This window comes from Sceloporus undulatus, chromosome 3 (genome assembly GCF_019175285.1).
Source record: "Sceloporus undulatus isolate JIND9_A2432 ecotype Alabama chromosome 3, SceUnd_v1.1, whole genome shotgun sequence".
NCBI lineage: Eukaryota > Metazoa > Chordata > Lepidosauria > Squamata > Phrynosomatidae > Sceloporus > Sceloporus undulatus.
Window position 1 is genome coordinate 81,469,028 of NC_056524.1, and position 12,044 is coordinate 81,481,071.

Below are 12,044 nucleotides of genomic sequence, written 5' to 3' on the forward strand. Positions count from 1 at the left end.
GGTGGGTGGGGGTGGGGGTGGGGTGGCGGGGGGGGAGGTGGGGGGTGAGTGGGTGGGGTGGGGGGGGGGTGGCTTGGGGTGATGTGTGGGGGGGGTGCGTGAGGGGTTGTGGGTTGTTGGGGTTTGGGGGGCGTGGGGGGGGGTTGGTGGGGGGTGGGTGGGAGGGGGGTGGGGGGGGTGGTGTGTGGTGGGGGGTGGGGGTTTTGTGGGGGGGGGGGGAGGGGGGGGTGGGTGGGGGGGGGGGGAGGGGTTGGGGGATGTGGTGGGGGGGGGGAGTGGGGGGGTTGGGGTGAGGGTGGGAGGGCGGGGGGGGGGGGGTGGGGGGGGAGGGGGTGGGTGGGGGTGGTGGGGATAGGTGGGTGGGGGGGGGGGTGGGGGCTGGTGTGGGTGGCTTTGGGTGTTGGGTGTGGTTGTTTTAGTGGGGGGTGGGGGGGGGGGGGTGGGGGAGGGTGGGGGGCGGCTGGTGGGTGGTGGGTTTGTGTGGGGGGTGTGGTGGGGTGGAGTGGGGTGGGTGGGTGTGTGGGGGGGGGGGTGGGGGGTGGGTGGGGGGAGTTGGGAGGGGGGGTTGTGTGGGTGGGGGGTGGTGAAGATTGGGGGGGGGGGTGTAGTTTTGGGAGGGTGTGTTCTGCGGGGTTTGGTGGTGGGTTGTGGGGGGGTGGGGTTGGGTGGTTGGGGGGGGGTGGTGGTGGGTGGGGTGGGTTGGGGGGTGGGGTGGGGGGGGTTTGGGTGGGGGGGTGTTGGTGGGTGTGGGGGTGGTGGTGGGGGGGTGGGGGTGGATTGGGTGGGGAAGGGGGGGGTGTGGGGGGGGGTGTGGGGGGATGGGGGGGGGGGGGTTGGGGGGGGTTGGGGGGGGGGGTGGGGGTGGGGCGGGTGGGGTTGGGTGGGGGGGGGGGGGTTTTGGTTGTGAAGGTGGGGGGGGGGGGGGGTGTGGGGGGTGGGGGGGGGGGGGGTGTTTGAGGTGTGGGGTGGGTGGGGGGGTGTGGGAGGGGGTGGGGGGGGTGGGGTGGGGGGGGGAAGTGGGTGGTGAGGGGGGTGTGGGGGGGATGGTGGGTGGTTTGTGGGTGTTGGGGGGCGGTTGTGGTGTGGGGGCTTGGGCGTGGAGGGGGGGTGTTGGTGTGTGGGGGGTGGTGGTGTTTGTGGGTTTGGGTTCTTTGTGTGGTGGGGGGTGGTTGTGGGTGGGAAGGGTTTGTGGTTTTGGGGGTAAGGTGGTTGGTGGGGGGTCGGTGTGTGTGGTGGGGTGGTGGGGTGTTTTTTGGGGGGGGTGGGGTTGTTTTGGTGGGGGTTGGGTGAGGGGGGGGGGGGGTGTGGTGTTCGGGGAGGTGGTGTGGTGGTGGTGGGGGGGGTGTGGGGGGTTGTGGGGTGTTGGTGGGGTGTGTAGGGGGTCGGGGTGGGGTGGGTGTTGGTGGGTTTGGGAGGTGGTTTTGTCGGGGGTTGGGGGGGGGGGTGAGTGTGTGTGGGGGTGTGAGGGGGTGGGGGGTGGGGGGGGGGTTGAGGGTGGGGGGGTGGGGTTTGGGGTGAGTGGTGGTGGTTGGGGGGTGGGGGGTTTTGGGGTGTGTGCGGGGGGGAAGGGTGAACGTAGTAAGTGTTTTGTGGTGGGGTGTGGGTGTGTGTGGGTGGGTGTGTGGGGAAGTGTGGGGGTGTGTTGGTTTGGTGTTGGAGGTTGTGGTGTGTTGGGGGGGGTGGGTGGGTGTGGGGGTGTGGGGAAGTGTGGGGGGATGTGGGTGGGGAGGGGTGGTGGGGTGGGGTTGGGGGGGTGGGTGTGGTGTGGGGTGGATGGGTGGGGTGGTGGGTTTCGTGGGTTGGTGGGTGTGGGTGGTGTTAGTTGTTGGGGTGGGGGGTGGGTGGGGGTTAGTGGGGGGGGGGGGGGGTTGGTAGGGGGTGGTTGGTGGATGTGTGTTGGGGTGGGTAAGAGGTGTGTGGTGGGTGGGGGTGTGGGGTGGTGGTGTGTTGTGGGTGTGTGTGTGGAGTGGTGGGGGGAGTGTGTGGGGGGTGGTTGGGGCTTGTTTTTGGGGGCGGGGTGGGTGTTTGGTGTGTGTTGGGGTGGGGGTGGGGTGTGTGGGGTGTGGGGGGTGTGGGTGGTTTTTGTGGGGTGGTGGGGTGTCGGGTGTGGGGTGGTGGGGTGGGGTTGGGGTTTTGGTGGGGTTGGGTGGGTGGGGGGTGCGTTTGGTTTGTTGTGGGTTGGGTGGGGGTGGTGGGGTGGGGGGGGGGGGGGGGGGGGGGGGTGGTGTGGGTAGGTGGGGGGGGGTGGTGGTTGTTGGGGGGCTGGTGGGTGATGTAGGGTTGGTGGGGGGGGTTGGTGTGTCGGTTGGTTTGTGTGTGGTTGTTTGGGGGGGTGGTGTGGTTGGGGGTTGGGGTGGTGGTCGTGGGGGGGGTGGTTGGGTGGGTGGGGGTGTGTGGGTTGGGTGGGTGTGGTTAAGTAGTGGGGTGAAGGGGGGGGGGTTGGGGTGGGTGTGGGTGGGGGGTCGTTGTAAGGGGTGGTCGTGGTTGGGGGTTGGGCTGAGTGGGTGGGTTGTTTGGTGGTTGGGTTGGGTGTGTTGGGGGGTGGGTGGGTGGGGATGGGGTTGGGTGGGTGTGGGGGGTGGGGTGGGTTGGGGGTGGTGTGTGTGTTGGGGTGTTGAAGGTTTTGGGGGCGGTGAGTGGTGGTGGGGTGGGGTGTGGGTGGTGGGGGGTTGTTATTGTGTGTGTGTTTGATGGGATGGGGAGGGGGGGGGAAGGGGGGGGGTGGGGTTGTGTGTGCGAGGGGGGGGGGTGGGGTTGTGGGTCGGGGGAGTGTGGGGTGGGGGGGTTTTGTGGGGAGTGCTGTGGTTGTGTTGGGGGGTGTGGGTGGGGGGGGTGTGGGTGGGTGTGTGTGTGGGGGGGTTTTGTTGGGGGTGGGTTTTTTTAGGTAGGGGGTTGGGGGTTTGGTGGGGTGTGGTGGGGGGGGGGGGGTGGGGGGGGGGGGGGCGGTGAGGGGGGTGTGTGTTTGTGTGTTGGTGTTGCTCGCGGGGTGGTTGGGGTGTTGGGGGGGGTGTGTGTTTGGGGCGGGTGGTTGGGCGTGGGTGTGTGGTTTGGTGGTGGGGTGGGGGTGGGGTTTGGGTGGTTGTGTTTTGCTGGGGGGTTGTTTTCTTTCTTTTCTTTTTTTTTTTTTCTTTTTGCTTTTTTTTTTTTGGTTGTTTGTTGCGTGTGTGTGTGGGGGGGGTTGGTGAGGTTGTGTGGGGGGGGGGGTGTTGGGGGGGGGGGTGGTTGTTTTGTGGGGGGTGTGCGGGTTGGGTGTGGTTGGTGGGGGGGGGGGTGTGGTTGGTGGGGGTTGTTGGGGGGGGTGGGGGGGGTGGTGATGGTTGGGTTGTGGGGGGTGGGTTAAGGTGTCGTTGTGGTTGTGTGGGTGGGGTGGGTAGTGGGAGGGTGGGTGGTTGGGGGGGGGGGGGTGGAGGGTGGGGGGGGGGGCGGGTGGGGGGGGGGGGTGGGGGTGGTTGGGGGGGGGTTGGTGGGGGAGGGTGTTTGGGGGGTGGTGTGGGGTTGGGTGAAGGGGGGTGATGTTGGTGGGTGTGTTGGGTGTGGGTGGGGGGTTGGGGTGGGTGGGGTGGGGTGGTTTGTGGGTGGTCGGTTTGAGGGTGGGTGTGTGGTGTGGGGGGGTTGGTGGGGGGGGGGGGGGTGGGGTGTGGGGTTTGGTGGGGGGGTGTGTTGTCTATTTGGGGGTGTGTGAGTTTTGGTTGTGTGGGGGGTTTTGTTGTTTTTGTGGTGGAGTTGTGTTTTCTTATTTTTTTTGGGGTGGGGTGGTGGGTGTGTGGGGTGTGGTGTGGTTTGTGGCTTTTGGGTGTGTGAGGGTGTTTGTGGGTTGGCGTGGGTTTTGTTGTTGGGTCGTGGGGTTTGTTGGTTGCTGTTTTTTTGTTTTTTTTTTTAAGTTGTTTTTTTTTTGTTTTTGCTGGTTGTTGTGTTTTTGTGTTTTGTGAAGTTTGTTTTTTTTTTTTTTTTTTTTAATTTTTTGTTTTATTTTTTTTTTTGGATTGTGTGTTTTTTTTTTTTTTTTTTTTATTTTTTTTTTTTTTATTTTTTTTTTTTTTTTTTTTTTTTTTTGTTTTTTTTTTTTTTTTTTTTTTTTTTTTTTTTTTTTGTTTAAGATTTTTTTTTTTTTTTTTTTTTTTTTTTTTTTTTTTTTTTTTTTTTTTTTTTTTTTTGTTGTTTTTTTTTTTTTTTTTGTGTTTTGTCTTTTTTTGGCTTGCGCCTCCACAGTTTTTGTTGTCCGGGCTCTTGGCCCCCCGCATCTGTGGTCCCTTTTCGTTTCCCCGTGGTCTAGTTCTGCTCTTGTTCATTTTGGTTTAAGGATTTATAAGTGTTTACGTCTGGGACCGTCCCCCCCCCCCAAAATCCTGGTATGCCTGCTAACCTGATCTCCAGAGCCTTGCCCAGTGCTCAAACCTGATATCACAGTGGCTCAAGTGAGAGTATGTTCTTCCAAATAGGAATTATGTCTTTCTCACAAAATGTTCCTTCAGTACCCAAATTTTACCACTGCAGACTTAACTTTCCATTGAGCCTTTAGAAATATGTTTAGGTATCCAAAGAAAAAGGCAGGCAATATTACCAAGGACATGGAACACAGCAAATATAAGAGTTCTAAGTGAGAAAATTTTGTGACTCCTCTCTGCATTGGTAGAAATTTGGGGGGGGGGAGAATTTTTATTTAAGGGGGGAAGTTGCGTCATTCTCTTCCCATAGCACCCCAATCTAAATTGTAATCTGAATGCTAGAAATAGAGTCAACCATGCTGGTTTTCTTTTTTTATCTGCTACCTCATGGTTACCTACTGTAGCCAAAATGTGGTGAATACAAAGTGACTGGGGACCTCTCTCTCTCTTTTGGGCTTTCAAATATTAATATATTAATAGTAAGGTCAATATGGGCTTTAGTTTGCACAAAGGCAGTAAAGCGTGCTGCCTGCTACGATGTATGTTTCTTCTATCTTTTACTTTATAATTCATTATTGTAAAAATGGACAGTGAAATATGGCTTACAAAGTGACATCTTAATGACTTTCTAGACTTTCAGATTAGATTTTTATTATGCAAGTAATATAGTTAAGTTGTGTTTGATATAAATTTATAGATCATTAGCTGACTAATTCTGACTAATTCTATCTAATGTGAAACATGGTAATTTAGCTCTCATTAATGGAAGTTAATTTTGTGTTATTTAAAAGGTAATCATTCCATTCTCCTTAATTTTAGTGCCAGCAGCTCTATAGCTTTAATTATGGTAATGTAAACAATTTAAATAATAACAAGAAATGTTCAGTTAATGACATACTTTCCCCAATGAATGACAGGAGTACATCAGCACTAAAGATCATTATCACCTAGAACTTTATAGCTGCCTAGCAAAGGAATAAATCAGAGCTCCCTTAGCTTTCCTTTTAAAAAAAGCATATGGATTGTGTAATATTTATTTTGAAAAAAGAATCCTACACAATGATAATATTGATATATTTACCTCTAAAGCATTTACTGAACTCATACATTTCCTTACTGAAAGATCACTAGAGACACATAAAGTGAATTACACTAGTAATAAATGGTTATGGATATAATGGATGGTCTTTACTCATCTCCATAGTCTAGTAAATAGAAACAACAAAAGACATTCAGCCACACAACTCCACTTTTTCTTTCTGGTAAGCAGAAAATCTCTCAAATGTAACAAGCTGTTTGAAGGCATAAAGGGGAATAAGGGGGGAATTAAGGGAATATTAATAAATTGTCTATGTTTTAAAATATATTATAAGTTATCATTATGTTTCTCATATACAGAGAGAAACAAGAATTATATTTTAAATATTGAGCTCATCTATAAAAATTAAAGACTGGTCAGCATGGTGCTGGTCATAGCACTCCACACAAACTTGCACCACTGAAATGAAGCAGCTGATTACATTGCAGACTCAGGGGGTTTTTTGACCGATGTTCTCATTCCCATTGAAATTTTCTCAGTTGTAATTTGAAGCGGACTTTTTTGCTCTCCATTCCCATTACCTTTCCAGAACCTATTTTTTTAAAGCAGATATCAATCAAGCACCTAGGCGTTGATGTCACAGCCAATCAATCACTTAGGCACTTTCCTCCTCTGGGAAAGGGAAAAAGGAGCCTCTATTCCCTCAAGTCCCTTTGCCTCCCAGGCTCTACTGTGTCTTCCCAGAGTCCCTCTGGGAAAGGGGAAAGGAGCCTCCATCGCTCCAAGTCCCTTTGCCTCTCCCATTCCTCCCTGGGCTGTCTGGGGGGGTGGGGGCGATTGAGCAGGCATGTAAAAAAAAGGGGGAAATAGTTGAAAATGGTGTTCAATGGCTCTCCTCACATGTCAATCTATGAATGTGGCGCAGGGAGGAGGTTGCAGGGGGGCGTAATGTGTTTACTGCATTTGGAGGTCAATGTAGCAATTTGCTATGTTTGGACACCCGACAGAGCGCCTAGGCGATCGAAAACTTAATTTTAAAAAAATAAATTTGTCTACACATGCAATCGCCTTACCCTGCTTCTCACTCCACCGAGGGAAAGGCTATGTGAATGGGGGGAAATGGGTAATGCAGGAAAGAGAACAAGCGGGTGACACCCTCAGGTTAGCCCCTTGAGCACTGCTCCTCCCATCCCCAAGTTCCCAAATCAGACACCCTTGTCATTCCCATTCATTTGCCCCAAATCAGACTCAGGAGGTGCAGGAAAAACTTTCAAAAAAGTACAGTCAAATTAACCCAGATTGTCCACCACTGATTCGGGTTTTCCCAGGAAAAATTGATTACATGGGGATCAGATCCGAATTCCATTGGGAATGAAATCAGCACAATGAAGTTCGAATGCATGCTCAAATGAGAATGATGCCCCCATAAACTACATCTTGATCCACATTATAAGCCAGTGGGAATGGGGCCTTAATGTGACTGGAAGTGTGTCTTAGGCCCGAGACAGACGGGCAGGAAGTGGCATGTCCATGCCGATTGTAGGGTTTGGGAGCATGCAGCAATTGCACGCTCCCGAATCCTAGTCTGTATGGACGCTGCCATCATGGCGGACTCCAGTCCATACAGGGGCCGCCATGATGATGCAAGCACAGTGTCACATCCGCATGTCAGGGTGCCACACTTGCGTCATTGATGCGACACAGTGTACAATGGAACACTGATGATGGAGCCCGCGTGTGCCAAAAAGAACCCACTTTTAGTGGGTTCTTTTTGGCACGTGCGGAGGGAGCCCACATGGTTTGATTGCTGCGGGCTCTCTCCAGAGGGAAAACGGGTGGCTCCAGACACCAAGACTGTATATTTGGCATATATACCAAAACTGTATACTGCTTTAAAGTTCAACCGTACACTTTAACTTATTTATAAATGAAAAGGATGCAAGACAAATTGGACAAGTAAAAAAAGAGACAAAAACAATTCTGAAATGAATAAACATTACATATAGATTAGCTATTTTTACTTGGTGGAGAACAGCAGCTCAGTGTGAGAGCATATATTTTGCATGCAAAAGGTCTCAAGGTCATTCCAGTACCTCCATTAAAAAAATAAAGAGGAAGATCTTTGAGAGAAAGTGCTGGGAGGAAAGAAATTGTATCTAAAATATTTGAGAGCTTCTCTCCTAAGATGAACACATTTCTGCACTAGGTCTGTGTCAGTATAATCCAGTTTAGCAGAGAATAGAAAAAAGAAAAGAAAAGAAAAGCAGGATTCAGAGATCTGCTACTCTCTCCTCCCCACCCCTCAAAAAATGTTCAGAGGAGGGTGTAAGAAGTTCTTTGGAACAGGTTTCCAGTGGCTTACAAATAGCTGCAGGGTGATGAGGAGAGTAAAGTTCTAATGCTAGCATAATTGGATTTAGCTTCAAATTTATGCATAAATAAGAATAATCAAAAATAACATTGTCAATTTTATAGTAAGGAATATAGAAAGATGTAAAAAAAGGACTGGAGAATAAAATGTTTGCCTCTTCAAAGTAACCCAATATACCAGCCACAATGTTCTAAATTCTCTATTGGATAGAAACCCACTCATTATATTTGAATGTTTTCTCCATGCAAACAAGAGAGATCCCCCTACCCTTGAGCCTGTCTACCAGGACTAGTGGACAGTTTAGCATGCAAAAAGGCAAAGATTGTCCTTTACGTCTGTATATGTGTCGGACCTGAGTCCCTATACCAGAAGGAATATAGGATATAAATAAATAAAATAATAATAATAAAATAAAGCCACGTATCAAAATCCTTCCTTTAGTGTTGTGGCTAATTCTGCCTGCCCCAGCTCCCAAAAGTCATACCTCAATGGAAAGTCCCTGTTCTTGTCAACCTCCTTCCTTGACTCTATACTAAAACTTCAATCTTATCTTTCATAGCCCATAATTAACAAATTATTAAAATACTGATAGTCTATATCTGAAGATCTCAGTGTGCCACAAAATACAATCAATGTTTATTTGTTTATTTATTCAGTTTATATCCTGCTTTTCTCCTGTCAAGGGACCGAAGCCATTTTTCAAAATTTAAAATTAGAATTTAGCTAAAAATGTATTATTACATAAGGGTGTTTTTTAAAAAAAAACAAACACAGCATAATTTCAATTAAAATGCATAGCTAAAAGGTTTAAATATATTTAAAGCATGATTTAAAACAATCAAAACAAAAATAGAGCCACAGCTCTTTGACCACTATTCCACTAAATGATTAAAATCAGAAGCAAATGAGCTGGTTTGTCTCTTCCATCTGAAATTCAAAGTTGGGGAGCTTCTGACATAAAAATTGGCCAGCAATTTAGCTATGATAACATCCAAGGGCATCCTGGATCCAGAATTAAAGTCAGAAGAGGTAAGCCATCTTATTTGCCCAAGAGATAAGCTCCTCAGTCAAAATCAAGATTGTTAAAAAGTACTTCAGAGAAAGAGAGCAGAGAGGGAACTAACTGAAACTCCCTTAGGAGAGAGCTCAACAGTCTAGGAGCAGCCACTGAAAAAAGCTCTCTCTTCTGTTCTCACCAACCAGACCTGTAAAGATAGTGGGACTGAGAAAAAGCCCTCCCCCAAGGAGCTTAGAACTCAGGGTGACTTGTATGAGGAGACTTACTATTGCACTTTATTGATTATACCATGTAACCTTAGTAAAAGAAAATCTAAATTTAAATAAGGTTAATTACTGTTAAGCATGCATGATTTACTCAAATTGTACAATCCTTTCTTTGCTCAAAACACACCATTTAAAATGTGTTCTGATACATTTTTTAGCCACGAACAAATATGGAATTTGATGGGTATCCAACTTTCAATCCATATACTCACCAGGACATATAGTTCACAAAGATTATAAAAAGGAATACTAATAGTAGTATCTGTTTGCACTGACTTTGTTACATGACTGCAAATCACTTCTTGAAAAAATTGGGAAAGTAGTTTTGCTTATTTTGTGTCCATGAGCTAGCAGAGCTCTCTCTCTGAAAGCCAAGTTTCTCTCTTTAAAAAAAATTGGCAGTTGCAAGGTAATACTGATATACAGAGTTAGTCAACACAAAAGATCTATAAAAATGGAATGCAGAAGGATTTATGTGTGTAATTTACACATTCATCTTTTAGTCATCATTTATTTAGGTAGGCCTTGCTTTATCTGAACAACTCTATCAAAATGATTTACTTAGAATTTCCCAGTACCAATTTGCTAAGTTTTCCTGACAATGGAACATCTTGAACTTAAATTATAAACAATAACTCACAACATCTCTATACTCCTGACTCATTTAGTAGGTTTTGTTTTGTTTTGTTTTTTTCAGTTCAGATACTTTCATTCTTAGGTACCATATTTTTTTTCCCATTCACTAGTTCTGCTGGGCTTTTTTCTTTCGTTATGTTCACTTCAAATGCAAAATTAGATTAAAGTCACTCTTGAATTCATAACAGGGCATATTTTTAGAGTCAGAACAGTTTTCTATCTGTCTTTCATTTACATTAGGATTGGGTATCATAGAGCCCTCCAGAGATTGTTGGACGATAGCTCCCAGAATTCTTCACCATTGGCTATGCTGCTTGGGTCTGCTAGGATTTCAATGCACACAGACAGACACAGACACAGACAGACAGACAGACAGACATAATAACATGATGCACACCCTTGTTCTACATTATTGATTATTTGCCTCTATTTAAGTATGGACAGAAAAAATCTTATATGTGATGAATAACTATAAATCAGGAATGATTTGGGTGTGTGAAATTTATCAGCACAAAATTAAATAAGAAATATTGGCAACAAACTTTGGAACATGTAATTACTTTGGTCAGAGTTTCTGGCATGCAAAACTTGGCATTATGTGATATAACTGATAGGTTGCTTAGTGCTAGTAATAGAAATTTTTTGAAGTTTATATAATATTTAGCCTTTTTTGATCCTATCATGAATGAACATTAGCACAGAGGTCAAGAAACAATGGTGTATTACCTAGGACGAATATCAAAATTAACTTATACACATTGTAGCACATGGTATAAAACAGAAGTGAATGCAAACTCAGCCAAAAGTACTTCTCAGTTATTCTGGACTGCACACCTGTTAGTCATGTTCAACAAATGATAAGGATTGTATGGCACAGTACAGACTGCCTGAAAATGGTGGTCTGAAGGCGCCCGTTTTAAGTCCGGAGGGACGCTGCAGCCGCCAGACCACACGATGTCCCTCTGGAGTAAAAAGAACCTGGTTCTTCCAGGTTCTTTTAGCAGCACCCTGGTTACGTTGCAAGTGCACCATTGGTGCACTCGTGATGTAATCGATGTGCAGTGACGTTTGGATGCTGCACATCCCTTACATCAACATGGCGGTGCCTGTGTTGACCGGATGCTAACATCAAACCACCACCATTACACACTAGGGTTCCAGACCGTGCGGTTGCTGTGCAGTCTGGAACCCTAGTATCGCCTCCGCCACGCCCCTTTCGGCCAGTCTGTCTTGGGCCTATGTTACATTAGGTTGATATAATCAACCTATCAGATAATGATGTATCTGAGCCTGAGGCTATCATGAGAGAACATTTCTTGGGATTTATTCCAATAAAGGAGTCTAAAAATAATGGCTTCCCCTTGACATGAATGTCTAGTTTTAACTGCCTTAGTAACTCCACTGTCCAAAGACAGCTCCGGTGGTTATGTGGTCAGCATGCCTACACAGAATGCTATTATCTTCTCACTAAAGTTGTACCTGTTTATCTACTTTCATTTGCATGCTTTTGAACTGCTAGGTTGGCAGAAGCTGGTGCTTGGGCCTTGAACCTTCTGATCATATGATTGTCAGAATCAACATCTTCACACTAGGTCAGCGGTGGAGAACTGCACTAGGCACATGCACAGAATGTGCATCTTCTTGGATGGCTTGAGCACATGGAATTACCAGTTTACTCAAGTTCATGATAATGGGGATAACGTAGAAGGCAAAGTACATGTCATATAAAACAGATCTAGATATAATTCTACTTATCTTTTTTTTATCATGTCACCCCCTTGCTTAAACAGCTACACTGGGTACTAGGCCGTTTCCGGGCAGAATTGGACTATATCTCCCTATACAAGCCAGCCCAAGCACTGAGATCGGCAGGAGAGGACTTTCTCTCAGTCCCACCACCTTCGCAAGTGCAGTTGATGAGGATTCAGGAGAGAGCCTTCTCTATGGCTGCTCCCAGATTGTGGAACTCCCTGCTACGTGAGGTCAGGATGGCCCCCTCCTTGTTCTCCTTCCACTGGTAGCTGAAGACATTTTTATTCAGGCAGGTGTTTGGTGGCTAGATTCTATTTAAGTGCTGATTTAATGTTTTAATGTTTTATGATTACTACTTTGAATTAGGCTGTTTATATCTATGTTTTAGTTGTTAGTAGTGATTTTTAATTTTTATACTCAATGTTTATAAGTTGTGACCCGCCTTGAGTCCCACTGCGGGAGAAAGGCGGAATATACATTTTGGAAATAAATAAAATAAATATAATAAGAGTAACATCACTCTACCACAGCAGGCAATTTTAAAGGATGAAAATGGGGATTTATAAAGCTGTGAAGT

The 12,044-nt window shown here is 47.4% G+C and overlaps 1 protein-coding gene across 1 annotated transcript; it reads right to left on the reverse strand.

The window, feature by feature from the left end:
- Positions 1-195: 195 nt before the first annotated feature.
- On the reverse strand, positions 196-3,506 carry FAM47C (family with sequence similarity 47 member C; the record flags this gene model as incomplete). Its single annotated transcript, XM_042458395.1, is given in 9 exon segments — positions 196-379; positions 421-959; positions 961-1,089; positions 2,157-2,227; positions 2,327-2,389; positions 2,698-2,754; positions 2,853-2,957; positions 3,192-3,223; positions 3,292-3,506. Coding segments are annotated over 9 exon segments (1,395 nt in total), but the record flags the coding sequence as incomplete, so codon positions are not given.
- Between the last annotated feature and the right edge of the window lie 8,538 nt (positions 3,507-12,044).